Here is a 27,960-nt window from a genome sequence, read left to right as displayed (position 1 = left end):
CTAAGATTATCTGCTGAAAAGGGCACACAAACCCCATTCTGACATTTTGAGCAGGCCTTAACTAAACACTTGAGGAGCAAAGAGTAATTTCGTGAGTGCACCCTCTCCACCCATGCACTTCCACATTGCTCTGGCCCTCTGCATCTTCCAGGGTGACTGTTTGCAGCAGGGGAGTCTGTTAGAATTCCTGCTCCATGATTGCAGTCATGGGATTTTTGTCTGTCACATGATGGTGTATATTTTGACTCCACAAAGTGGGAAGTGACGGAGACAGGATATTTGTGTTACTGTGTTCCGTGAAGTGGAACTATTGTCCTTTGTTCTTTTTCTCTTTGCTGTCTGATGCTAAAGAGAGAGGGAGCCATGTTGCAGTGCTCCATGTGTGTTTATATGTAAATAAAGTAGATTAGCCATAATGATGAGTTGCTGAGGTCTGTCACGCAAGATGCGAAGACTCTGCGGATCCCTAAGTGTTGCCGATGTCTATTGGCATCGGTCGCTGTGATGTTCGGGCAGAATAAAGCTTTTGAAGCTCCCGAATGGTCGACCAGGAGGGAGGAAACATGCCAGTCGGGCATGTGTCTCTACCAGGGTCCTACTCATGTAGGATGAGCTCCTGACAGAGTCTCCTATCCTTGTGGATTCTTCCGTTTGTGTGGAACTTTGGTTTTCCAGAGTTCCAAAATGTGTGAGAGCTTCTCTGGGTATAGGAGGCAGCCCTGCTGTACACAGTTGTCTTGGAGCTGGCAGAAGCTGACGATGGCTGGGATGAGGGGCAGAGCTAGCATACTTGCTATAAGCTTCATGCATGTTATCCCTATCAAGAGTGAAAAATCCTTTCTGTGAGCTTCTGGAGCATTTTGATAAAGTGTCTAATGTAAAACAGGCTAAGGAAGCCTCAGTTGAAGTACAGATCTTCAGAAGCGAAGCCTTTATAAGCAGGGTTGGGATTCCAGTGGAATGATTCCAGACCTTTTAGGATTGAATTTACCCTAAGGAGGGGGAAATGTTCCACACAAGAAGATAGTGGAGAACATTAAGAGCTTGGTAGGTGACTGCACTTTTTAATACCAGTGGTAGGAGAACATTCAGAATATAATAAGAAAACATAGGCCAGATATATTCACTCTTAGAGATTCTGGGCTCATGAAAATGGAAATAACAAACTAGGAGCCAATGGGGGGGGGGGGAGAAGTAGAAGGGAATGCTCATATTCAAATGAATAGGAACAGCCATCAGAGGGTTGAGGTAGATAAATCTCTCTGAAGGTTTCCAGGGATTGTTTCTGTTCCCATCACAACTCTGAGGAGGAAAACTTCCAGGTTACTTCTTTTGAGTTTACCTTCAAGGAGCTAGAAACAAGACTGTCCTCAGCTTCCTAAATGGCTTAAGACTTTGGGTTGTTTTCAACTCACTTTTACTCAGCGTAGACTCATTGATGTTAATGGGCCTAAGTCAGTCATGGCCATTCATTTCAATGGCTCACCGTGATGTGTGGAAGTCAGTCGAATACTATCCTTTGGCTCCAATCTTTTCACAGCGCTGCATGGATCTGTTTCCAAAACCATACCATTCCCCTGCCAAAAATGTCATAGCTACTTCCTCCCTTTTTGTAATAGTTTATAACAATACTTGTATCTAGAGTGAAATGTGAGTAGCAGTTTCTTAAGATTTTTACAACTATAACCCCTTCCCCCCCTACAGATGTTAATGAATGTGAGCTGAACCCAAACATCTGTCTGAGCGGAAGCTGTGAGAATACAAGAGGCTCCTTTATCTGTCACTGTGATATGGGTTATTCTGGCAAGAAAGGAACAACAGGTTGCACAGGTATGTCTTATGCTTATATGTAAATAGTTTTTTCCCCATTTACAACTATATACAAATATTTGTCAACAGAATAGTTGCCCATTTGTTTGGTAAAGCAGAATGCCCTGCCTCTTTCAGGGGCACAAATTTAAGATTAGTTGACATGAGAGAGAAATAATGAGAGGTCTTCTGGGCTTTGCTGGCATGCGCTTAGCTGGTCAGTTACTCAACAAACTGGCCGCTTTCATAATACATCAGTGGTTAATTTTATAGCCGTGGAGTGATTTGAAAGTTGCCAGTTGTTTGTTGCCATCTGGCACAAGGAGAGTGCTTTGCTTCTCTCATCTTCAAAATAATTGCTAAGAATAAATTTAAAAAGCTCAGTTGGTATATCATTGCTTGCTCTAGGGTGGGCTGCGCACTTTCTTTTGTTATTTTTCTGGTTAATTATTTTTGAAGGAAGGAGAAGGATGGACCTATATGATTTTTTTTTAAAACCCACATTCTAGGTTGGGGATAGCAGTAGGCCCTCGTTCTAAAGGCTACTGATTTAAAACGCTTGTGGTCCAGCAAAGGAAGTATGGGTTTTCTATGATCCTTCATCCAGTTACATTTAATTCCTATCAAAATTGTTGAAGTTTGCCTGTGCTCAATGGCATCTCAGATTGCGGATTTTGAGGGTGAGCTCTCAAGTCGCAGATCTGTAAAAGCAGGAAACACTCCTGTATCTGTCCACGTGTTCTGTGTGAATGGGTAGCACACAGGTACGACTCAATTCCTCTGTAGTTAACATGACTAAAGGTGTTCATGGATAAACAGGACCACCATGTACACACCTGAACTCCTGGGTGCCTTTGGCTTCGAACCAGTGGGTGATTTTGCAGTGAATAGATTAAGCGCCATAAGAAATCCATAAAACCCCAAGCCTATTTTGTAATCCTGGATTTCATATATTAGCCTGCTGTTCATGTAATGTTAAACCGTAGTTAAAATTTAACTATGGATATATTTGAACAAGCAGTCTGTAAGTGCACGATGCTCAAAAGTCCCTGCTTCACTTCTCCCATACTCCTGACTTTTTAACTGGGATTTAATGTTACATGTGAAGTGGGCCATTGAGTCAGGGCTGTGTTTTGCCTAACTAGGTCACTATACATACAGATTTAGGAATGTCTCCTGTGTCTGGAAGATGTAACATGAGAACTGACCTTTACTCCAGCAAAACCTTTTATACTAAGTTTTATTCCACCTAAGTTATTGGCAAAGTTCCATGTTGTGAGCAAGACTGGACCAACTAACACAGCATGTAATTCACTGCATCGTGACAAGACCACCAAGGACCACGTCAACAAGACCATATTGGATTTGGAAAGTCTGCACTTTGTGTGCAAACAGCAGACCCTCTTTTCCAAATGTTTTGGTGAATAGTATGTGCTTAAATAGCTTTCTCTCCTTGTGCTTTCAAAGTGACAGCAGTACAGATTCTTGATTTTAAGTGAATTATATCAAGATATGTCAGCAAAACCAAAACATACATGATTTTCATTTCGTTCACCAGCCAAAAGCACTGAAGTTCAAACTTACAAGCTCAGAGGCCAGTTGCATTAATAACACAGGATGTTGGTATTTGAGCAGTGGGGTTCCAAATCATAGCTATTGCCTAAAATATAAACACAAGCATATGGTTAATTTAATTTTTTTAATGCAGGTTTAGAACAAACACTACTCTTGCAGTCTCAGAGTGGGACAGATACATCAGCCAATAAGTCACTTCTGCTAGGGAACTGAAATTAATGTTGTAAAACAGACATCAAAAATATTTGAAAACGATTCTAGGTGAGAGCAGTGTTGGAACATCATGTATCCCTGTTCATTAGTAACAGCTGTCTTCTGCCATGAATATGCATACATGAATGTGGATCTAAGCAATAATTGCTTTTTCCCTCTTGGACCAACCTTCCAGCATTCTGTAGATCAGGCACCCCCAACCTGCAGCCCTCCAGATGTTTTGGCCTACAACTCCCATGATCCCTAGCTAACAGGACCAGTGGTGAGGGATGATGGGAATTGTAGTCCAAAACATCTGGGTGACCAAAGGTTGGGGATGCCTGCTGCAGATAGATATATAGATTTTAAAAAGTCATTTGGGGTTAGTACCACTTCTTAGTATAGATGTGGGAATCCCACATTCAAATCTACCCCACCCTCTAGAGAAAGCTTCGTACACAAAAGCCCACTTCATAGGTAAGCATAGTTTGCAGTGAACACTGAGATCTATCGCACTTTGCTCCTAGTCTCTCACCAGCAGGAGCAAAAAGCGATGACCTCCAGCTTAGGAGCCATCTGCACTATGCTTTGAAAGCAGTACCATACCACTTCAAACAGTCATGAGAATTACCAGGAGACCCCTATCGTGTCTTCACAGAGCTGCAGTTCCCACTCTGAGGATTTTAGGTCTCCTAACAACTTTCAGCATCCATAACAAATTGCAGTTCCAAGAATTCTTTGAGGGAAGCCATGACTGTTTAAAGTGGCGTCATAGTGCTCTAAATGTTTAGTGCTGATGGGGCTTTAGTGTTGCATCCAAACCAGGGATTGTGGTTCATTTTGCTATGAACAAACGACGCTAAGCAAAGAACAAATCTTAGCTATGGTTTACTGTGATGTGTTAACACTGCCGTAGAAAAATTAGCATGTTAGGGAGAATAGTATGCAAGGAGCCTTTCTGTATGTTAGTTTTCCAGGGGTAGGAATGTTTTGCCATGGGGGAGTATTTCCCTCCACGGGATGGGAACTTGCAACCTTGGGTTGCTTCAGCTGAAGATGCTGGTGGCATTGCCTCTCTGCATTCCTCCTACTGCCATGGTGCACTCGCTTCTGCTACTTATGAGCAGCAAGATACAGGAAGAAGAGAGTGTCTTTTGATACAAGGAGGGCTCAAAAAAACGGCAGCAGATTCTAGGGACCTAAGGAAGGACCAGCAATGAATACAGTGCTGGGCGAAACTTACCGGAAGAATAAGAAATCAAGATAACTTTTTTTTAATAAAAGAATGCAAACAGTTTATTGAATATTTACAGATAAATTATATAAAAACATTGGCAGGAGTATTGTAACAACCTGCAGTTTTATAAGAGTACAAGTATATTTGAAGATGAATAAATGAACAAATTCAGTTAGTTTGGATATGCAGAAGATAATAAAAACAAAATTTAAGGAACCGCAGAAAGAAGGGGATGGAAGTCAAGTTTGGAAATGTCAAAATGAATGTAAAGTTAGTGAAATGTATAAACTTGAAAAGTATGTATGTATAAATAAATAAATAAATAAATAAATAAATAATAAAAAGCAATGAATACAGTGCATGTGTAGCCAGCTGCAATGCAAGGGGGAGCTTGCAGCAGTAGTGTAACGAGATTCAAAGGGGTAGGACGAAGGGGGTGGTCTCAGTTGTGAGAATGTGTCCCCCAAACATATGTGTATTGTGTTTATCATAAGTTTAGCACCCTGGCAGCCAGTGTGAAGTATGTGTTCCTTTTATTGCTCACTCGAATGTGAACACAGTATTTGCAGCTGCCCTTGGAAGAGGAACAGGGGTCCTCCTTTTCTCCCAACTGTCCAAATTCCTTTGTTAAAAATGTCTGTAGCCTATTTTATTGCTCAGACCTGGAGCCAAGTGCTTTGTTCCCTATTCCCAGACAGGAGACCTCCCCACCCCTCACCCCAGTGACACAGCATTTGGTGACAGCATTAAAAATGTGTGCATTTGGGCTGAACAGCTTGACGATGGAGGATGCATTCTCTTCTTTCTGTTGACATGCCAAAGACACCAACACATATTTTTTTTGAGAATTGCAAAAATGTGAATACAACTTTCAAGAGTAGTCTCTTTGTTCATGAGAACAGCCACATAATGTCCTCTGAGTTCTATTACAGTTGCATCTACATATTTCATCTCTTTAGTCATGACTGATTGTTTCCATTTTAACAAGTAAACATGTTTTCCCCCTTCACCCCCAGTCATTTAACTTTGTTTGCAATCCACCCACTGACATGCAGTCCCATTCTATACAGATGTTAATCTGTTTTCACTTCAGTTCTTAGTAAGAATGTGGGCAGAGTTCATAGAAAGATTTGGTTATATGCAAAGATATATATTACCTGTGACAGAAATCTGGGCGGGATTCATGCCATCATTTTTAATTATCAGAAAATGAAAGTGAGTTGAGTCAGCTGAGCTACGTCTTGCTTGATATACGTCCAGCTATATCTTGCTTGAATGAGGAATACAGCACAGAAAGTGTTTGGAAGCAGGGAGTCAGAAACTACTTTATAAAACCCAGCCCTAATTCCAACTTCCTATACTTCATCAAAGCTTCACATTTCTTGTATTCAGTACATCTGATGCTCAATGTATTTATCAAATCCTCCACTAGCAAATGACAAAACAGTCCTTGCAATGCCTGTCACCAAGGAGCTTGGTCCATCTAAACTCTGCACATGCCCTGGAACTATCATATCTATTTTAGCTTTTCTCTGGGCAATAAGTGCAGTGCCACTGCAAAAGAAATCATAGGAAACAATATTAGTTTAAAGCATACCTCCCATCACAGTAGCTTTTGGATGGACCATAACATATGTAGCCTAATTAGTCATTAGAAGCTTTGCAATATATATTGCTAGCATGTTCCTCTATGTGGAACCTTTGGCCTGCAGACCAATCTTGGCCTAACAGGGGGGTCCAATTTGGCCCGTGAGGTCATTTCCTCCAAGCATGCCCATCAGCTGACAAAACTGACAAGGCAAACAGCACTTTTCAGAGGCAGTTTAATAGCAGTTCCTGTGATCCTGTTTCAGCTGAAACAGGATGAGCAGGAGCTGTCTTAAAGTGCTTCTTAAACATTTATTGAAGCATCCCTCTCCCCCATCATTTAAAGAAGGAGTGGGTTCTTCAAACAGCCCTTTTGAGAAGCACTTTAATGTGCCCCCCACAATCCTGTTTCAGCTGAAATAGGGCCACTGAAGCTGCCTTAAAGCGCTTCTCAAAAGCCCTGTTTGAAGCCACTCACGTGCTTCTGTGAGCAGGAGAAAAGCCCTTACCCGCACCCTGTCACCTCTCTCCTGCTTGAGAAATGCATTCGCTTGTTTTTAAAGTGCATATCTTAAAAAATAAACCTGGAGAGAGAGAGAAACTGCACATCATGCGACGTTTCATCCTAGGTCAAGTGGGAAACAAGAGTTGACGTGGGGACAAAATGCGCAACCTTACGAAGATGCATCTTCCCAGTAGCGGTGGGTGGAGCCATGTTGCCCACCTGGCTCCCCAACGATGCATGTTGCTGCATGATGGAGAGGGGCACAGCGGTGGAGCTTGACGTGGTGTAGGCATAGCAGTGGAGCCAGTCCATTGCTCTTGCCACTGTGCTCGCACTAAAGCCCTTGCTACTTCGCCCCTCCTCAGCAGTGACACATGGCACTGGGAGCCAGATGAACAACTCTGCCTGTACAGCCCCACCAGCTGCTACTTTGCCCAAGACCCAGGGCTGGAGAGAAATGGAGAGGAAAGTTGCTATCCACTTTCTCTCTTGTTGCATCTGTAGAAGGTTGGGAGCAGCTCTCAGCACATCCACATAGTGGCAGGAATATGACCTAGAAGTCACAGAGTGGGTGAGGACATAGGATATGGGCCAGTGTAAGGTCCCTTTTGGGACGTGGGTGGCGCTGTGGGTTAAACCACAGAGCCTAGGGCTTGCCGATCAGAAGGTCAGCGGTTCAAATCCCCGCGACGGGGTGAGCTCCCGTTGCTCGGTTCCTGCTCCTGCCCACCTAGCAGTTTGAAAGCACGTCAAAGTGCAAGTTGATAAATAGGTACCACTCCAGTGGGAAGGTAAACGGCATTTCCGTGCGCTGCTCTGGTTCACCAGAAGCGGCTTAGTTATGCTGGCCACATGACCCGGAAGCTGTACGCCGGCTCCCTTGGCCAATAAAGCGAGATGAACGCCGCAACCCCAGAGTCAGCCACGACTGGACCTAATGGTCAGGGATCCGTTTACCTTTAAGGTCCCTTTCACTTTAAACAATGCATTAGTTTGCATTATGTACATTGCTTTAAATGATGTCATATGCACCACTGTTTCCACTGTGTACGTTTTATTTATCTGCATGCCTTCCTTCAACACAAATATTCTCAGGGTAGCTCACAACAATATGACTCTTGTACAGAGGCCAAATTGATAGCTGCTGCTGCGCTGGTGGCAGAGCAATTTATGTTCTGTTTTAGTTCAGTGGGACAGTATAAGTTCAGTGTGAGAGCTGGGATGGGGTTGTTTTTCTGTGCTTGCTCTCAAACGCTGGAGTCTTGGGACCGGTTCACATGGCCTCTTGGTGTGTTGCGGCCCTTTATTGCAGCCTTGTTTTTTCTTTTACTTTGTATAGACTTGGACAGAATACAATATTCAAAAAACATTGGCTTGCCCCACACTCAACTGTTCTTTGAGAGCAGTGCAGGCTGCCGTAGACTTTCCTAGATGGAAATCGACTGTGTTTTGTGCTAGCAACAAATCATTCGAGGCAACTTTGCTTCCTTATGTGTGTGACGCAAACTGGCCTGGAAAATAAAGCAGAGCCCTCACATCACGTTAATCGACGTTCCTTACAAAGATAAGAAGACATGTGTTCTAGTAGGAAGAAGCAGTGGGGCGGGCTGAGGATGTAGGGTCATCCTTGGGCCGGAATGTTTGTTTTTATTGGCCTGCCACAGTTTTACGCTCAAAGGGAAACTTTGCAAGGAAACAAGATCTGGAGGGGGGGATAGATAGAGAAAATGTTTATACAGTCTTGACACTGTGCTCTTACTTTTAGTAAAGTCAATGAATATTTTGCTCTTCGTTTTTAGAGGCTGTGTTGGGTATCTTTAGCCATGCTGAGTAGCAGCTTGCTTCACAGTGGTCCTGCAGGAATCGTAAGAGACTTGATAGGGCAACAGAGCCTGGTCTCTTTGTATTACTGGAAAGCTGGAAGATAATTTTATTTTGGTTTCATAATCAGGGAACCAAACCAACACAGTTTGAAAACCACTGTGTTAAGGCTCCTCCTTTCCTCTGACTGAAACTTTTGTTGCTGTTGTTTAGTTGTTTAGTCTTGTATGACTCTTCGTGACCCCATAGACCAGAGCACACCAGGCACTTCTGTCTTCCACTGCCTTCCGCAGCTTGGTCAAACGCATGTTGGTAGCTTTGAGAACACTGTCCAACCATCTCGTCCTCTGTCGTCTCCTTCTCCTTGTGCCCTCCATCTTTCCCAACATCAGGGTCTTTTCCAGGGAGTCTTCTCTTCTCATGAGGTGGCCAAAGTATTGCAGCCTCAGCTTCAGGATCTGTCCTTCCAGTGAGCACTCAGGACTGATTACCTTAAGAATGCATAAGTTTGATCTTCTTGCAGTCCATGGGACTCTGAAGAGTCTCCTCCAGCACCATAATTCAAAAGAATCAATTCTTCGGCTATCAGCCTTCTTTATAGTCCAGCTCTCACTTCCATACATCACTACTGGGAAAACCATAGCTTTAACTATACGGACCTTTGTCAGCAAGGTGATGTCTCTGCTTTAGTTCAGGGCACAAAATGATTGCTTTTGAGGGATGTGAAATGCCCTCCCAAAAAACAGTTACTTTGTCACCTGTCTCCTTCTGCCCTGGCCACTCTTTTGGTGACATTTTATTAAAAAAATAAAGGAATAAGGAGTTGCAGCCAGCTATATCCCACTCAGAGTAGACCCACTGAAATTAGCCATGGCATTTAATTTAAATGGGTCCACTTGCTAGTAGGACTAACAGGCAGCCAGCCTGTTCCTGGTCTATGCCAACTGTGCAAGTCAGTTTCATCCAGTTACCAGATTAATGTGTAATATATTTTTTAACCTGTACAAAAATTCATATTCAAATAAATATTTTATTTTGAAATATGTATTTAAATTTTTTTATCTCATTGTACACATTTCTAAACACATTTTTTTTTGAGCCAATAACTTACGTTGCAAACTTCAGAAAAGTACAAAATCTGAAAAATGAATGCATTTGGATCTGCATGTTATCCTGGGAAGTGTGGATCATCTTACCTAGCATTAGAAGTCACAGAAATAAAATTTGTGAAGCATCTCTCACTGTCTTCTGTATTGCAGTCATCTGGTAGTACGAACGCTGGCTTTAATATGAAGCTATAAGGAAGCTGGCCACATGACCCGGAAGCTGTACGCCGGCTCCCTCGGCCAATAAAGCGAGATGAGCACCACAACCCCAGAGTCGGTCACGACTGGACCTAATGGTCAGGGGTCCCTTTACCATTACCTTTACTATATGGAAGCCATGTAAGCAATCAAAATCAGATTCAATCACCTATGCATAATTAAACAATGTAATGCCAAGGTGGTGCTCTCTGCAGAATCTTTCCACCTGTTGGAAATATGGTGGCGCTGTGGTCTAAAACCACTTAGACGCTTGGGCTTGCTGATCGGAAGGTCAACTGTTTGAATCCCCTAGGCAGGGTGAACTCCTGTTGCTCGGTCCCTGCTCCTGCCAACCTAGCAGTTTGAAAGCATGCCAAAACGTGCAAGTAGATAAATAGGTACTGCTCCGGTGGGAAGGTAAATGGTATTTTCGTGTGCTGCTCTGGTTTCGCCAGAAGTGGCTTAGTCATGGTGGCCACATGACCCAGAAAAACTGTCTGCGGACAAACATCGGCTCCCTTGGCCAGTAAAGCGAGATGAGTGCTGCAACCCCAAATTCGTTCGTGACTGGACTTAACTGTCAGTGGTCCTTTCCCTTTACCTCTTGAATACTGTACTCAAAGATTTGCCAGCTGCTTATCAGAAAATAAAGCAGTTAAGGGGGGGAAGTGTTTGCCCGAAGAAATTTGAGAAAATGATTTACATTTGCTTCTCTTACATTTTATTGTTTTCCCCTGCAGATATTAATGAGTGTGAAATTGGAGCCCATAATTGTGACCGGAATGCTATCTGTACGAACACTGCTGGAAGTTTCAAATGCAGTTGCAGCCCAGGTTGGCTTGGCGATGGTATCAAGTGTAAAGGTGAGTTAGAGGAACTCTGGTCAGGTGCTGTTGTTTTTAAACTTCGAAATATTTATATGTCAGTGTTGAAAGTAATCATTTGGGCATCCTTTGCATTCATTTGCTCTGAAAGTGACTTTATAGTTATCAAATCCAACTCTCTGTGCCAGTTCAGAGATCTCATCAACCCCTTGCAGATGTTTTTCTAACTGCTCCTTAAAAACTTGGAGAGAAGGAAAGTTTGCTGCTTTCCTTAGGTCTCTTCTGCTGTTGCCCAGATGATTTTGAAATAAGCATTCCCTCTCCACCGCTTCAAATAATCAGCTTAAAATTACATTTGTTTCTCTTCCCGGGAGTATAAACAATTGCTGTCAGTCTTTATTCTGGCATTTTTATAACAATCTGCAAAGTAGTAAAGTGTACCTCAGCAACTATTTCTTCACCTATCAAAACTTGGCTTATTTTTAAGTATGTTGCACTTAAATTCTTGGTGTGCCAAATTTAGCATCTGCATTTGGCACAGCGACATGTTTTGGTGATGAATTGCCTGGTATAGCAATTGGTAGTTTTCATCTTAAGTACTTATCTGAATTTACTTAGACCTGGGAAGGTTATGTCAATCCGCAGATAGAGTATATGGAGGTTTACTTTTTAAAAAAAAAATTAACTGGGAATTTTGTCCCACGAATTGTAGTGCCATTGATTTTTTTTCATAGACCTTCTGCTGTTGCTAGACTTTCCCTTTCAGCTTGCAATGAAAAATATTTGTGTTTTTATTAATGCCATTTTTGTTCCCTTCAGACCTAGATGAATGCTCAAATGGGACACACATGTGCAGCCCTCATGCGGATTGCAAAAATACCATGGGGTCGTACCGTTGCCTGTGTAAAGAAGGGTACTCTGGGGATGGATTCACATGTACAGGTGAGCTTTCTCGGGGGCGGGGAACCCTCCCATACCTCTGATAGTAACATTTAGGGAGTCCCTTTCCTCCACTGCCCAGTGTTTGGCAGTATAAAATGGTTCCTCAGGAGCACGTACCTGGCCATCTTACCCATTTGAATGAATATGTGGCTGTTGTTAGAAACAACTGAATGGGGCCTGTGTAAAAAGGTCAGGCAGATCTATTTCCGTTCTGTTGCAGTTGTTTCCACGGGTTCATTCATAATTTTATTCCATTTCATCTCCACATTAATCTACATTTTAAAAAAAAAAGTGCAAAGAGTACTATTTAAATTAGGGATGTTTCAGTCTATTTTTGACCCATGTGAATCTCACATGTGTTTTTTAAAGTCCAGATGGGAATTCATATTTAAGTACGTACTTGAACAACATTTCATCACAAAATATGTATTTTATCTCATTGTATGTATTTAAACCTAGAACAATACCCCCCCCCTAAATAACAATACAGTAGTCAAGACTATGCATTTTTTCATGCTTTGTGGGGTTTCTTGTTTAGCTAATAACTCTATTGCAAACTTAGGAGAAATATATATATGACACACACACGCACACACACACACTCCTCTTCTACTGAGCTATGCCCCACCCCTTCATGTCTTCCAAAGCAGAAAAAAATTCTTCTCTCCCTTTCCATTTGGCAAGCACTCATTATGTCCATACTTTAGTTTCTGTTGTAGAATCTCAGGCCTTGGGCAATAGTTGCTCCTTGGCATAAATAAAAGAAAATGTTCACTCAACTGTGACTTCTTTTTCTTTTCAGATATTGATGAATGCGCAGAAAACTTGAACCTCTGTGAAAACGGCCAGTGCCTCAATGCTCCAGGAGGTTATCGCTGTGAATGTGATATGGGGTTTCTACCTACACCAGATGGGAAAGCCTGCACAGGTAATTCAGAGCCGTATATAAACAGTACTTACCTGAATTTGGCAAGCCAATGTAATTAGGCAATCAACACAGGTCTTCTGAATTTTTCGAAAGAAATTTAAAGACATATTGCCATCGGGATCAAAAAGAAGTGCCCACTTGGGAGTTTCAGTAGAATGTGTCTCATCTTAGTAGGTATATATTTATGAAATATCAAATGGTTTATAAAGATATTGAGATAAAATTGTAAGAAGCGTAAGTTGGTTATGAATGATGATCTCACCATCACAGTGCATCAACAACACATAGCAATGTTAAACCTCTGTGAATCGTATCCTATACAAACAAGCATTGCAATCAATTGTGAATCCTAGTTGGGATTATGCAGATGATGAAATGAAGTTTTACATATAGGAGCTAGATTCATTATTGATGTAGTAATTATTATTTGTTAATTTATTTACTGCTTAATGTCAAAACAGCCTTGCAAGTGGTTTGCAAGTATTAAAAACAATTATACATAAACAATCCATAGTTCTTAGTGGCACTAAGTTCTATGAGATAAAGTGAACAAGTTGTAATCAGCAAGACTGATGCAGGGTGCAAACCCAGCTATTGCCCTAGAAACTGGCATCAGCAGGGTCAAGAAACAGGGTTAGCTTCCCACCATAGTTCTGAGTACACATCTTTACTCTCTCCCAGATTACTGAACAATCTTCATGAATTTCTCAGGGAGAAAGCTGAACATACTTTACTTAGGGACACTCTTAGGTGTCCCTAGTCTACCTTTCTATAACTAAACTGATAGACTTGTCTCCCCAAGAGATATCTCATGGCTGGTGTGCACAGTGTCTCTGAGACTCATCCCATAAGGGGAGAGACTACACTGGAACTATCAGAGGACAAATGTTTCCAACTGCCTCACCCCACTGTCTAGGTCCCTTGTAAGGCGGAGCTGCCTGCTAAATATTTATTTATTCCTGCTCTCTCTGACATTTTTATGGGGAATGCCCTTTGAGCCTTTTATTTTTTTACTTTTAAAGAACATGCAGGTGTTTTTCTCACCCACTTTTGTATTTTGCTTTTCGAATTGTGTTCATTACTTAAAGCTGAAAGTTGCGTTCTTGCTTATATCAAAATAATTAAGGCATCTCCTGCCTCTTTTCCCCTTCCTTCAAGATATTGATGAGTGTGCCCTTCCCAACATATGTGTCTTTGGGACTTGCCAAAACCTGCCTGGCTTGTTCCAGTGCCACTGTGAGACAGGATATGAATTGGACCGAAGCGGTGGGAACTGCACAGGTAAGTATGTGACTTGGCCAGTCTAGTTGTTAGCATGACTTGGCTGATTCATTGAAGAGATAGTCTTGGGTTAGGCCTCTTTACTTAACTGCTCATGTAAACAAGTTTTCTCAGAAATATGTCCAGATCATAGCTGACAAGCGTCCCTTATTTGGTGGGACAGTCCCTTATCCCAGCGCCATGTCCCGCTGCTGTCCCTTATTGATGAGGCTTCGTTTGGCTGCTGGCCGGGCTTTCTGCCTTTGGCTCGGAAGGGCTCAGAAGTTGAACATACCTGGAAAATCCCTTATTTTGGCTGCTGATCCCTTATTTTCAAGGCTGCTGGTCCCTTATTTTCAAATCTGTAAATTGACAGCTATGGTCCAGATTAACTAATCTTCAGTGGCAAAGACATCCTGGTGCTATGAGTTTGATCTTACAAAGGATGGCCACATTCAGTCATACCACCCACCAAATATATTACCATTTCTGCTGGATTAGGGAAATGAAATAAGTTTGGAGGTAGGCATTTCCACATGTTATGCTTCGACTGGGTTCACACCATACCTTTAAAGCACTTGCCTCCCGATAATCCTGGGAGCTATAGTTTGTCCTTCACAGAGCTACAATTCCCAACATGCTTTAAAAAAACCTACGGTCCCCAGGATTCTTTGGGGTGGGGGTGAATGTGCTTTAAATGTATGCAGCCTTACAATCTTAAATCAAGCTAATGTGACAGGCACCTTTCTTTGTTGTTGTTGTTGTGGATAGATGCAAAACATTTTATATTTACTTGCTAAAACAGGTATGGGGGAACTTGTGACTTTGCAGGTGTCTTTGGACTTCAGCTCCTCTCAGTCACAGCCAGCATGGCCATTGATCAGGGATGGTTGGATATGTAGTCAAACAACATCTGCAAGGTCTCTACTCTCAAATGACAGTGGGCACTCAGCAAACATCATTCCAGTCACGCCAAAATTCCATGTACAACTTTCGGGATCGGGGCCATTGTGCCTGATTTTGCAGAATTGCATTTTCTTTTTATTCTTTAAACAAACAAAAAAACCACAATATGCATAGGAAATATGAAGAATATTTAATTTGCACCTAAAAAATGCTTACTGAATTGGCTGGCAAGGAAGGGAATAGTAGATTATGAGAACCAAGGATATTAATTCAAAGTGATTGCAGAATGGGTATAGGATGTGTGCATTCAATAGAACACTGAAATCCGTTGAGGCTTAAATGGGCATTGCCTTGTATTTTTCTCTTAGGTTTAGTAGACAAACCATGAAAATGGGCATACCTGGTTTTCTTGCTGCTGTTTGTATGATTTGCTTGGAGTCTTTGGGTGTTTGCTCACTCCTAGGTTCTTCTTGGATTTTTCCTGTCCAGATATCAACGAGTGTGCAGACCCCACAACTTGCATCAGCGGCACTTGCCTCAATATGCCTGGCAGTTATACCTGTGAGTGCCCCCCAGATTTCGAACTGAACCCCACTCGTGTTGGATGTGTTGGTAAATATCATTTCTTTTTGGGCTTCCTGAGTCAACATATGTAGCTCTTCTGAAGTGTTTTATTCATGGTTTGGGTCACATAGGATGCATAGGAAGCTGAGTCAGACCATTGTTCCATCAAGCTAAGTGTTGTGTACACTGACGGGCACCAGCTCTTCAAGGTTTTGGAAAAAAAACCACTTTCCCATCCTACCTGGAGATGCCAGGGATTGAACCTGAGGCTTTCTGCATTCTTGAAAATTAAGTGAAACTAGGCTTAAGTGAGGGACATGGGTGGTGCTGTGGGTTAAACCACAGAGCCTAGGACTTGCCGATCAGAAGGTTGCGGTTCGAATCCCCGTGATGGGGTGAGCTCCCATTGCTCGGTCCCAGCTCCTGCCAACCTAGCAGTTTGAAAGCACGTCAAAGTGCAAGTAGATAAATAGGTACAGCTCTGGCGGGAAGGTAAATGGCGTTTCCGTGTGCTGCTCTGGTTTGCCAGAAGTGGCTTAGTCATGCTGGCCACATGACCCGGAAGCTGTACACCGGCTCCCTCGGCTAGTAAAACGAGATGAGCGCTGCAACTCCAGAGTCGGCAACAACTGGACCTAATGGTCAGGGGTCCCTTTACCTTTAGGCTTAAGTGAAGCAACTCTACAGTTAAATATACAGTCATACCTCAGGCTAAAGTCACCTCAGGTTGAGCGTTTTCAGGTTGTGCTCCGCGGCAACCTGGAAGTAATGGAACGTGTTACTTCCGGGTTTTGCCACTCGCGCATGCGCAGATGCTCAAAATGACATCATGCTCATGCGCAGAAGCGGCAAATCACAACCCGCAGGCGCAGGTTGCGTTCTGCTCTGGATGCGAACGGGGCTTCAGAACGGATCCCTTTCGCATCCTGAGGTACCACTGTAATCAAGGCATGGAATGGTAAACTGGGATGGATATTTTTGAGGTGTTGATGGTAGAACTACTGAACCGTATTGGCTATTGAAGTAAAAAATAAAGATATGGAAATCTGACACATCAGGAAAGATGACCAGCAGCACACAATGCAGCTTGGCTTATTTGGGGGAAAGGCACTACAGTACTTGAAGCATCTTCTTTTGCCCACTAGATACACGCTCTGGCTTCTGTTACTTGGAAATTAAACCTCGAGGAGATAATGGAGATACAGCTTGCAGCAATGAAATTGGAGTTGGAGTTTCCAAGGCCTCTTGCTGCTGTTCCCTTGGTAAAGCCTGGGGGATTCCCTGCGAGCAGTGCCCAGCCGTGAACTCAAGTAAGTGAGGCAGAGCGGTACAAGACGGTGACTAATTGGTGTCTTGCTCCATTTGCTCCCTTTGAGCAAAAGTCAATCCAAGTAGGATCACCCACAGGGCACAGTCATGTGCTAGATTGCCGGGAGATTGCGCTATAGTGTAGAAAGCCACTGGCTTCGAACTTGTGTCACACACCCGGAGCTAAATAATTCAAATCTTGTTTTCGAAAAAATAAAGCTCAACTTGCTTTGGGTGTCGATGAAGTCTGAATCAAGCCCCGTATACTTTTCAGGAGAGAGGTTATGTATAGACCACTTCATTGCAATGTTAAGTTCATCCTGGGAACCTCCAACTTGATCTCTGGTTGGAAGAAGATTGCAGAAGAAAAATAAGGGTGCAAACCAGACTCCTCGCTCCTGCTGGTGGGGCTTTGCTGAGCTGAATGACCACTGCTGTATCCACAGCCTTCTGCTCATGGTGACAGGGCAGAAAAAAGGAGGGGGCAGCTCCAAATTGGGGTTGATGCCAGCATGTGATGAAAGTAGGATGGGCTTAGGAGGCAGCATTTGGGGGCTCCAGCTGGCCTTCATCAGTAGGGATTTGAGCAGCGGCCCACCTTACCTGCATGTTTGGCAGCCAATGGGAGGCCAGTTTTGCCAGTAGAACATGGTGTAAAAACACCTACCCCTTCCTTGCAGCCCGATGTAAGGAGAGTTAGAGTGATAAATTTTGTAGCAGAGCTTTGACTATTACAGGCTCATGAAATTTATTTCCCTTTTCAGGTGACTACAAGCTGCTGTGTCCTGGAGGAGAGGGATTCCGACCAAATCCTATTACAGTCATTTTGGAGGGTAATGCATATTTTGTGGTGGCTCTCTACTAATCACCATGTTATAATGAATTATTATTTCATGAGCTTCGTTTGTTCGCAGTCCTCTTTAACAAGATACTGTTGGCATTTTCATTTGGATAGATATTGATGAGTGTCAAGAACTACCTGGGCTTTGCCAAGGAGGAAAATGCATCAATTCATTTGGCAGCTTTCAGTGTCAGTGTCCAACTGGCTACTATCTGAATGAAGACACTCGAGTCTGTGAGGGTAAGTAAGCCTCCGGCTTATTCAGTATGGCTTTTAATTCTGTGCGGAAAAAGAATGTTCATCAAACCACATGGTCTCTTTCCAGAAAAATAAGCGCAACGATGAGGTACAGGTGTAGAAAGTTACAATTAACTGAAGGTTATATGCATAATTGCCGTATTTTTCTTATAAGACTCCCCCATGTATAAGACGCCCCCTATTTTGGGGGACTCAGATTTAAGAAAATGGCTTCGGCACTATCCGTGTATAAGACGCCCCCTAATTTTTGACATTATTTATTAGGGGGAAAACCTAGTCGTATACATGGGGGGGGGGAAATAGGGGACACGGGTGGCGCTGTGGGTTAAACCACAGAGCCTAGGACTTGCCGATCAGAAGGTCAGCGGTTCGAATCCCCACGACAGGGTGAGCTCCCGTTCCTCGGTCCCTGCTTCTGCCAACCTAGCAGTTAGAAAGCACGTCAAAGTGCAAGTAGATAAATAGGTACCGCTCCAGCGGGAAGGTAAACGGCGTTTCCGTGTGCTGCTCTGGTTTGCCAGAAGTGGCTTAGTCATGCTGGCCACATGACCCGGAAGCTGTACGCCGGCTCCCTCGGCCAATAAAGCGAGATGAGCGCCGCAACCCCAGAGTCGTCTGCGACTGAACCTAATGGCCAGGGGTCCCTTTACCTTTACCTGTACATGGAAAAATACGGTACTTATCTTTTCTAACCAAAGTGCGGCCCAAAGGTGCGATAATGAAGTGTGTGTGGGGGGGGAAGCATCTGTTGAGCTTTTCCTCTTCATTCAATAACTACTTTCAACCCATATCTATCTAGGATTAGGCAACCTGTTTTTTATGCAGCACAATAAACTTTCTCTAGTTGATATTAACTTCCCATATTTGTTTTTGCAGATATTGATGAATGTAAGAATGAAGGCATCTGTGGACCTGGAACTTGCTACAACACCGTAGGAAACTACACTTGCATTTGTCCTCCTGACTACTTGCAAGTAAATGGCGGAAACAATTGTATGGGTGAGTTTATTTATTTTAACATTTTCTTATCCACCTTTCCACGCTGAAATGAAGCACTCAGGGTGGCATACATCCAAACCCAAAATCACAACAATGGCAACTCAAGCACAATGGAAAACAACAGCGTAGCAACATAATAAGCTAAATATGGTTGCGGGAGAAAATAAAATATATATTGTTTAGTGTCTTTCTTGTATCAGTTCTGAACTGGCAGCCTGGCTGAACTTAACTTGAGAAAAGGTAGCATATGCAAAACAAAAGCCTAGCCTTGTTTCTTCATGTTCTTTAGCAAAACTGATAACTATATTTGCAATAAGACTTTTAACATATCTAATTAGAGACCATGGCTACATGCAAGAGTTTCCTTCCCTTCATTAATGGAAAGTCTTCCTTGCTGAAAAAGTTTGTGACTGGCTAGAATGCTTTTAACAAAGGAAGGCAAAATCAAATCCTGAATTGTGCTCTGGTAATGTTAGCAGCAAACTTCCCGTAATGTTCAGTGGGCACAATGTCAGGAAATTTGATATGTAGTGATAGAGACCAATGTGACTAAGTAAATGGTGGCAGTTCAGGGTATGGAACTGGTTCAGTAATGTGGGCTGCATTGCATGCTATGCTAAACCAAAAAGCCTGTCTTAATCCAGCATAGGCATTTGTGGTGTGCACTAGCACACAGCAGCTGCAATCTGCTTTCCTCCACCGTTTGTGTGAGTGGCTGAACAAGCCAGGATCTTGCACTTAATAATAGCTTCCTGTTACACGCTTACCCGGAAACAGTAGTTAATGGCTTCCAAACAAGCCAAAATATGATGTTTAAATTTGGCTTAATATTCTGCTGTGGTTGGAAGCCAATAACTTGCTTTCCAGTTTCTCATGAAACAAGAAGCTATAATCCTGGCTTGAAGCAATAATAGCAAAGAGTAACTCTGAGCATATGCAGAATGTGTTTCCTGCACCCAAGCAGCAGCCTCTAGTGGGGAGGGGCGAAGACTTCAAAGTTGGAGACTTCCAGAAAGGGCGATTCACCTTTTGTTTTGTAACTTTAGTACTGGTACATAGCTAAGGCGAAAGAAAGAAAGAAAACATCAGAGGCTTTATAGATTTGGTACTCTGCTTAAGGGATGCTTCCTCCTGTATTACTGAGAGGGTTGCCAGATTAATAATGACTTCAGTCCAGATGAGGACAAATTTTGTTCTGGCTTCCTGAGAAACGAAAATAAATAGATGCTTGTTTGTTTGTTTGTTTTTTTAATGAGTTGTATGTTTTATTTTTGTACTGAATTTTATTGGTATATGGCTTTAATAAACCATATATTAAAGGCTGTGCAGAGGCTGTGCAGTCTGCATTTTGAACAGTTTTGTAGTGGCTGCAGCGCACTGAACACAGCTGCCTTGTAGACGCATCATTTCAGGGTTTACCTTCAGTTGAAAGCATCTCAGATCAATCCCGTTCCTCAGCTGAATTGTTGCTGAGGTTCCAAACTCAAATCAACTCAAAATGTCTTTAAGTACAACTAAGCCAAAGACATATGGGGTATTGTCTTCCAGAATTCCACCAGAAGGATATGAAATCACTGATTTAGCAAGGTTTTAAGCAAGAACCCATGACTAGCTGAGATTAGCATGTGCTTTGCTGCCAAAGCTTTTGATGAGTGGAGTGCTGGGTTTTATAGTTATGAAACCAAGCGTCATTCGTGGGATTTTGGACAATACTGAAAGATGTTTATCCATAAATGATGATGCAATTTCACTTTAGCTGTCAGCTATGTAACATAACAACACTAGATTTCAAGAAACCCTTCCAGAATGAAAAGGCACGAGTAGTTTACTACTAAAACATGGGAGTAGTATATTTTCTCTTTTAAGGCAGGGGCAACTAAATATGCTTTGGTACCTTAAAACTGAAAAATGGGAAATCAAACGGTTCCCCTCCTCCCAAATTAACATGCTTCAAAATCCACTGGGAAGTTGTCCTGTCCAAATTTCTAAGCTAGTGTCATATAGTTGTTAAACCAGGACCTGAGAGACATCCCCACTTGGTGCCGGGAGCAGGTCACCAATAAATCACACAGAGTATGTAAACTCTTTATTAGAAGAAACAAGGTCTGCTCAGGAGTGCCAGGCCTAATGTGCAACTCTACTCTGTAGATCTTGGCCCTATAAGGCAGTTGTGGAGACAGAAGGTCCCTGCCTAAGTCTCCTCCTCCCCTGAGTCCTTCTCAAGCAATCTGAGACTCTTCCAACTCCTCTATCTTTGCTCCTCTCTCTTCATATCTCTTCTGTATCTGGGAGACCAGAAGGGAGGGGAGCTTGTCGCAGCAGGAGGTGGAGACACCAGCCTGACTCATCTCTGCCTCTTGGCCTTCCTCCTCTCCTGCTACCACTTCTGCTTCTGGACTCCTCTCTGCCACAGACTCTCTCTGCTCACTAAGCCCTGTTGCCTCTTCAGCCTCTGACACCTCTTCCCTCCAGGATTCTCCTTCTGACCGCCCATTGTCATCCCATCAGCAAACCCTGGGCTCTTAGCCTTTGACCCTTGGGGGTCCCCCAGCTAATCCCCCCCACCATTACACTGGGTGACCTTAGGTCAGTCACTGCCTCTCAGCCTAACCTAACTCATTTTTCTTCATTGCAGATATGAGGAGGAGTCTGTGCTACAGGAACTATTATGCTGACAACCAGACCTGTGATGGAGAGCTGCTCTTTAACATGACCAAAAAAATGTGCTGCTGCTCCTACAACATTGGACGAGCCTGGAACCGACCTTGTGAACAATGTCCCCTTCCAAGCACTGGTTTGTATCTCTGCTGGAGAGAAATATCAAAGCTGTTAGCAGAATCTTTTATACATCTCAACATCGTGCCTGGAAGGTGTTTTGGCTGCTACACGTGCACATGCACAAATGTTGCGGCAAAGTCACCAATGCTGTGCTAATGTTGGGTTTCGTATGCAACATAACCTGCTTTTCCTTATCTAGCCCAAGGTAGATGAAACTCCCATGGGTATAGAGACAGGATTAGTAGACGATTGTCCAAGCTGCGATTTGATCAAAAACCCAATTCTCAACCACCTGGTGTGCGTAGGCTCTCCTGTGGCCAAACTTCCTCCATAGAGCATCACTTTCTCTTGCCATATAGCTGCAGGTAGTCTTTGGGGCTTTGTCTTCATTCTCCCTTTCCTCCAAGAGTATCAGGGAAATGGTATCAAAGTAGATATTATTTTATTATTTATTTTGACGATTTTTATACCGCTTTATTACAATTGTCTATAAGCGGTCTACAAATAATAAAAATAATAAAAATAATAATAAAAACAGTTACGATCCCCCCCGCCCCGTTATTACAACACTCATGGATTTTATTTAGCTATCTTAATTTAGGAGAATATTTGCTAGCTGCATTCACACATATAACCATGTTTTCTGTTGTGATAACCATAAATGTTAAACAAACCTAACATCTCCAATTTGGCCCAGGGTTTATTTTGTCATGTCTTTGTTGTTTACATTGATCTATCTAGTTTAATTTTAAACACCCATCCACAGCTTTGTCTACATATGATACTGGTTGTGTGCATAACCAGGTTAGTGTATACTTCCTGTAAGGATTTGGTGAGTTTGGGATGAAGATTTAGAAAACCTTGCCTTTAAAAGGCATAGATTAAAAATTGAGGGTAGGTTGTTTGATTATTTGTGTGTTCTGAATCTTTTTACAGTATTTACATAGTTCCCAGAGCAGGTTACATCATCCTCATCCTCATCATCAATAATTCTGTAAAATGACTGCATTTCCTTGAAGTTTGAATCAATCATCTTACTTTGTGACTTCAGGGAAATGTAATTATTCAGTGTGGGACTTTCCCTACACTTTTATTTCATTTTTTAGATGAATTTGCAACTCTCTGTGGAAGTCAAAGGCCCGGTTTCGTCATAGACATTTTTACAGGATTACCAGTTGGTGAGTTAAAATTCTGTTGAGATTTACTTTTCATTTCATATGGTATGTATTAGGGGAAAGGGGGTGTTTGTTTTTATGATTTGCCTTTTCCTGGGAAATAGTGAAGACTAAACAATGTGGTAGAACTCAACCTCCATGTCTTAGTTTGTCAGACTATGGCACCCTTCTTCCTGGGTCCTCTTAGCCTGCAGCTGTGGTGACCGCTACTTGGGATGAAGGTAACATAAAGGTTTGAGGACATTGTAGTTTGGCTTAGTTTGTAGACCATAGGTACTGAAGGGTGGAAAGCTTCTGGGACAAGCGCCAATCGGCAAGGGTTTGAAAGGGAGTCTTTTTTTTTTTTTTTTGCTAAAGCAGATTTTTATCTGACCTTTCACATCAGTTCCTCTGGGTATTGAATTTAAGCGCTGGGGGGCGGGATCCTTTATGTTTGTGTATACTTTATGAGAGAGCAGGGAAAGGATTCAATATGAATGTTTTTCACACACTATAAGCCTGTAGGTGTTTCATAGCCAAGGTTTGAAAAACTCACACCCGAAGGGGGGAAAATAAGGAATTCATAGAGAAGGAGCCAAGTATTCTTAGATGGAATTCCCTTCTTCCTTTTCTTGTTTTCATTTACATGAAGAGCAAACTGGAGCATTTTGTGGTGCAAAAAGCAGGATTGTACAATATGCCCCAGGAACAGAGGTTAAGAAGAAGTCTTTTTGTTTTTCTTAATTGGGCCAACTTCTGCTTCAAACGTCCCAATCCTTTTTTAATACAGATATTGATGAATGCCGCGAGATCCCCGGTGTGTGTGAAAATGGAGTCTGCATAAACCTGATCGGCAGTTTCCGGTGCGAATGCCCAGGGGGCTTCTTCTACAATGAAAAGTTACTGATCTGTGAAGGTGAGGGGCTTCCTCTCAAGGCTATGACAGTGGTGTAGATATGTTAGTAGAGTGGCGTGCTGAACATGCATGCTGGCACATGTAAGGGGATAGGTTCATGGGCACAGTGAGGCTTCATCAGGTCTTGCTGCCTTCTTGTGTTTCCCAGGATTATTCTGACGGCCAGCAAACATGTTAACGTTCAGATAAGAGGTCTTTTGCATTTGTTATAATCCCTGATGGTGCTGATATGTGCAGTTACATGTGCTATAGCCACAAAGTAGAGGGCAGTAAGGTATGAATGTGGGGGTGATTAGGGAGGCAGGAGAGGATATATTATTTAATGATATCCTTCCTAACTTGAGCTAGCAAGTTCCATATTCTAGCAGAGTTCCAAACATCCCCCAGCGATCAGCTTGTTGCTGACTCATCTGAGTCTTACTATTAAAGATTCGTTCCTGGTAAAATCCCTTCTAATCCCTCTTAAAAGGAATAAACACAAGAAGCTGATTAACGTTAATATAAAAGTAGTTTATTCACAGATTCATTCAGGTTCACAGACATATCCCTGAAGGCAGGCTTAGGTTACATAACAACTAGAACTATTCCATAAAAAAGTTAGTCCCAGTTGACTGCGACTAAGAGTCACTTCTCCAAACACACAGCAACATACAAAAATAGAGAACACACACTGATCAGAACATGGAGGCCATGTGCTCCTCCATGCTAGTACAACAGACCACACTCTCTTCAAGTCACATGTAGTGGAAGTCTGTCCCAGCTCAGGAGGAAGCAGGAAGTCTTCTCCTGAGTGGTACAAAATATCCCCTAACATGTCCACTGTAGGAATGTTGTACTTGACTGCAGTTTTACATCCCACAGTGGACAGAGGCCCAGTGCTTCTCTCCCCCCCCCCCATTTTGAGAACACCACTGTGGGAACAAGAGACTGCAGACAAAGGCCACAGTCATTTCAGTACCTTTTCTTAACTCTCTTCATCAGTCTATACCTGAGTGCTAATTCTTCCTTGTCATAATTATTCTTTGTTGGCAGCAACAAATTTAAAAACAAAGCCCAATAACTTCTAATTTGGTCACCTTATTACAGATTTGCAGCCATTGTTTTATTAGCATCCTTGTGATTGACTAATATGCCCTTCTTCACATAAACCAGATTTCAAGTTCAAGCTTGCTTGTAGGAATTCAGTGTGTGAGAGTTCAACTATTTTAAATGGTCATGCCTCCTCCATCTGTGGTAATAAACTGAGAAGTTTTACTAAAATGCCTCACTGTGGGCTAGTCTTTCGGATGGAAAAGTACTGTTCAGTCATATGCTATGCTTCCAGTCAGCAGGAAAGAAAACTAGGTCAAATAAAAGTAATGCTAATTAGGAACTTACAATGAGCTGTGAACTAAAAATTTTAAAATCAGGAAAATGTATTCCAAAAAGTTACATTTCTGAATTAAAATAATTGAGACGAAGGTAGCATAATAAGTTTGTTAAAATGAATTTGTGAATTTTAAATAATTGCATAACAGACTTGCAGATTATTTAATCGAACAAAGTTGTTTTGTGGTATTTAGCTCATTAGTTTCATGCCAAGCCGAGTGGTTTACAACTGCCCTCTCCAACAAGGTACTCCCTAAACGCTTTGGACTTCAACTCCCATTATCCCTCATTGGCCATGCTGACCGATGTTGGAGGTTCAGGCTAGGCCTTCCTAGTCCACATTTCTAGAGGAAAACTCCCAGAAATGCCAAATGTCATGGTACCACTTGGCTCTGAGGTCCCAATATTTCCAGTACTTCCCTTGGTCCCTATGGTACTATTGAGGTACTATCCATCTTTATTTCAAGATAAACAAGGAAACATGGGTCTTTTCCAGTCTGTACTCTCAAATACAGATTTTCTACTACCTTAGAACCACAAGCTAAGCATGTGCAACCTCAAAACAAAACACTTTATATGCTTGGCAGGGAGCTGCATCCGATCCTGACTCTCTGCTGAGTCTTCCTATATGATAATGTTTCCAAACTTGTTAATCACACAGCTTGCATTTTTAGGTGTATACCTACAGGATTTTTTTAAACAGTATACTAGAAGTGCAATGTGTAATCTCAGTGATAGTCCTTAGATTTATTAAGGTTTAATGGCATAACCTCCATGAGCTTGCGAGTTCACAAACTGAATCCTGGGAGCCCTACATCCCAAAACATTGCTGCCTGCCTTCAATCTGTGGGTGGAACCAAGACCCAATCTGCTGACCTTTCATTGGGAATGGAAAACTGCCATTCAGGTAGGTACAATCGTACTTCCTAAGATTTTGTTTGTTCTTTCCAACAGATATTGATGAATGCCAAAATGGGCATGTGTGTCAACAAAATGCAGATTGCATCAACACACTAGGTAGCTACCGCTGTGATTGCAAACCTGGTTATCGGTTCACACCAGTCGGCCGGTGTGTTGGTAAGTACTTCCAGCGAGCGTACTTTACTGCGAAATTCATGGTGACACTGATTTATTTTTATTGCTAATATTGCTAATATTGCTAATATTAAATGTATTGGTCACTTTTTCTTTGCCACGGCAATTTAAAGGGACTTGCAAAAGTTGCCTTTTTGCAAAGACATGTACTAATAGTATGTGATGGAGGAGACTCTTGAGAGTCCCATGGACTGCAGGAAGATCAAACCTACCTATTCTGAAGGAAATCAGTCCTGAGTGCTCACTGGAAGGACAGATCCTGAAGCTGAGGCTCCAATACTTTAGCCACCTCATGAGAAGAGAAGACTCTCTGGAAAAAACCCTGATGTTGGGAAAGATGGAGGGCACAAGGAGAAGGGGATGACAGAGGACGAGATAGTTGGACAGTGTTCTCGAAGTATGACCAAACTACGGGAGGCAGTGGAAGACAGGAGTGCCTGGCATGCTCTGGTCCATGGGGTAACGAAGAGTCGGACACGACTAAACAGCAACAACAAAGAGTACCAGAATATCTTCTTTAAATGCAATGTCGTATATTTTGACCACGAGTGGGCAGTTTTTTCTCTCTCATGAAGATGCCGGAGAAACTTTTTTTAAAAAATCATGTGTTTTCTGTTCTGGAAACCTCAAGAACAACCTAGCCATTACAGTTGCTATTTCTTTTGCTAAGTGTACTACAAGCACGTTCTTTAGTGCAAGCAGTTTTAGGGACTTTTGTACAAGTGCTTTGATCCTGCACATTTGAAGGCTTAGTTTAATTTATTAAATTTACGACTTCAGACAACAGAAAGGCGTCTCAGAGCAATTTACAAGAAAAGTAAAATACAAAATTTCATAATAAATGATCAATAAGAGCTGTACAAATGTGCTAGAAGCGTTCATCCAAAATCGCCAAAAACAAGGATAATCCACCCCATCCAGAAAAAGAAGGAATGCCAAAAACAGCAGCTTAATGCCACACCATTAATGCTGTTCAGATGCCTGGGAAAATAAAACTATTTTTGCCTGGTGCTGAAAATATGACAGAGTTGGCACCAGGCAAGCTTCCTTGTGAAGGGAATTCCATAATTAGAGGGATGCCACAGAAAAGGTCTTTTTTATTGTTGTATCCCTCCAAATATATCCAAACACAGAGAAGGACCTCAAAGTCCAACAGACTGGCCACTTCTAATTCTTCTGCCCCATTTCTTTCTCAGGGCAACTAGCAATCTCCAAGGCTGCTGTCAACCTCTTTTTATCTCAGATAACAGCAACATGAAGTAGAATTAATGAAATTTCAATTATATGAGACATTGGTGCTGCCCCTTCCCAACCCCAAATGAGTTGTATTGAATGTTAAACATACTCAGAGGAGACCCATTGAAATTAATGGCCATGACCAGCTTAGGTCTATCAATTTAAATGGATCTATTTCAAGTAGAACTCAGCTACACGCAACCCTATGTATACAAAGATCGGTGTATGTTTCTGAATAACACTGCCATTAGAAAGGACTTTAGCAGTATTTTCCTGGGAAGTTTTTGTTCCACATAGTTGGGTTTTCGGAAGAGCACCTTTTCCTAAAGTACATGTTTACATTGTTTATAAGGCCTTTGTGGGGAAAGGGTGTAGACACAGAAGTGAAATTTCACTTTGAGAATAAATGTCTTGTTTTGCTTGGGTACATGCAGTCACTTAGAGTGTGCTTAACATAATTGTTCTTGAAAGGCCTTCACAGAAACAGAAACAGGAAAATCCAGGGCAGCTGCTGATATGAGCAACAATGCCCCAATGTATGTTGGCACAAATA

At 42.3% G+C, this 27,960-nt stretch overlaps 1 protein-coding gene across 5 annotated transcripts in view; it reads left to right on the top strand.

The window, feature by feature from the left end:
- The window catches only part of FBN1 (fibrillin 1), a 215,471-nt gene that overhangs the window by 149,178 nt on the left and 38,333 nt on the right, over positions 1–27,960 (top strand). For 4 of the 5 annotated variants that reach the window (XM_083586070.1, XM_083586072.1, XM_083586071.1 and 1 more), the window contains 14 exons: positions 1,705–1,830; positions 10,771–10,893; positions 11,674–11,796; positions 12,599–12,724; positions 13,883–14,005; positions 15,380–15,502; positions 16,600–16,764; positions 17,527–17,595; positions 17,718–17,843; positions 18,738–18,860; positions 21,496–21,654; positions 22,745–22,816; positions 23,583–23,708; positions 26,031–26,153. In XM_083586070.1, coding sequence (XP_083442196.1) covers positions 1,705–1,830; positions 10,771–10,893; positions 11,674–11,796; positions 12,599–12,724; positions 13,883–14,005; positions 15,380–15,502; positions 16,600–16,764; positions 17,527–17,595; positions 17,718–17,843; positions 18,738–18,860; positions 21,496–21,654; positions 22,745–22,816; positions 23,583–23,708; positions 26,031–26,153 — 1,707 coding nt within the window. Of the gene's footprint in view, positions 1–1,704; positions 1,831–3,063; positions 5,158–10,770; positions 10,894–11,673; positions 11,797–12,598; positions 12,725–13,882; positions 14,006–15,379; positions 15,503–16,599; positions 16,765–17,526; positions 17,596–17,717; positions 17,844–18,737; positions 18,861–21,495; positions 21,655–22,744; positions 22,817–23,582; positions 23,709–26,030; positions 26,154–27,960 lie in introns of those variants that run through there. The other variant, XM_083586074.1, reaches the window with a different exon arrangement.

The sequence above is a fragment of the Podarcis filfolensis genome (genome assembly GCF_964270895.1).
Source record: "Podarcis filfolensis genome assembly, chromosome: 14".
Taxonomy (NCBI): domain Eukaryota; kingdom Metazoa; phylum Chordata; class Lepidosauria; order Squamata; family Lacertidae; genus Podarcis; species Podarcis filfolensis.
Note: the sequence above shows the minus strand (reverse complement) of the source record. Positions and strands in the feature narration are given on the sequence as shown.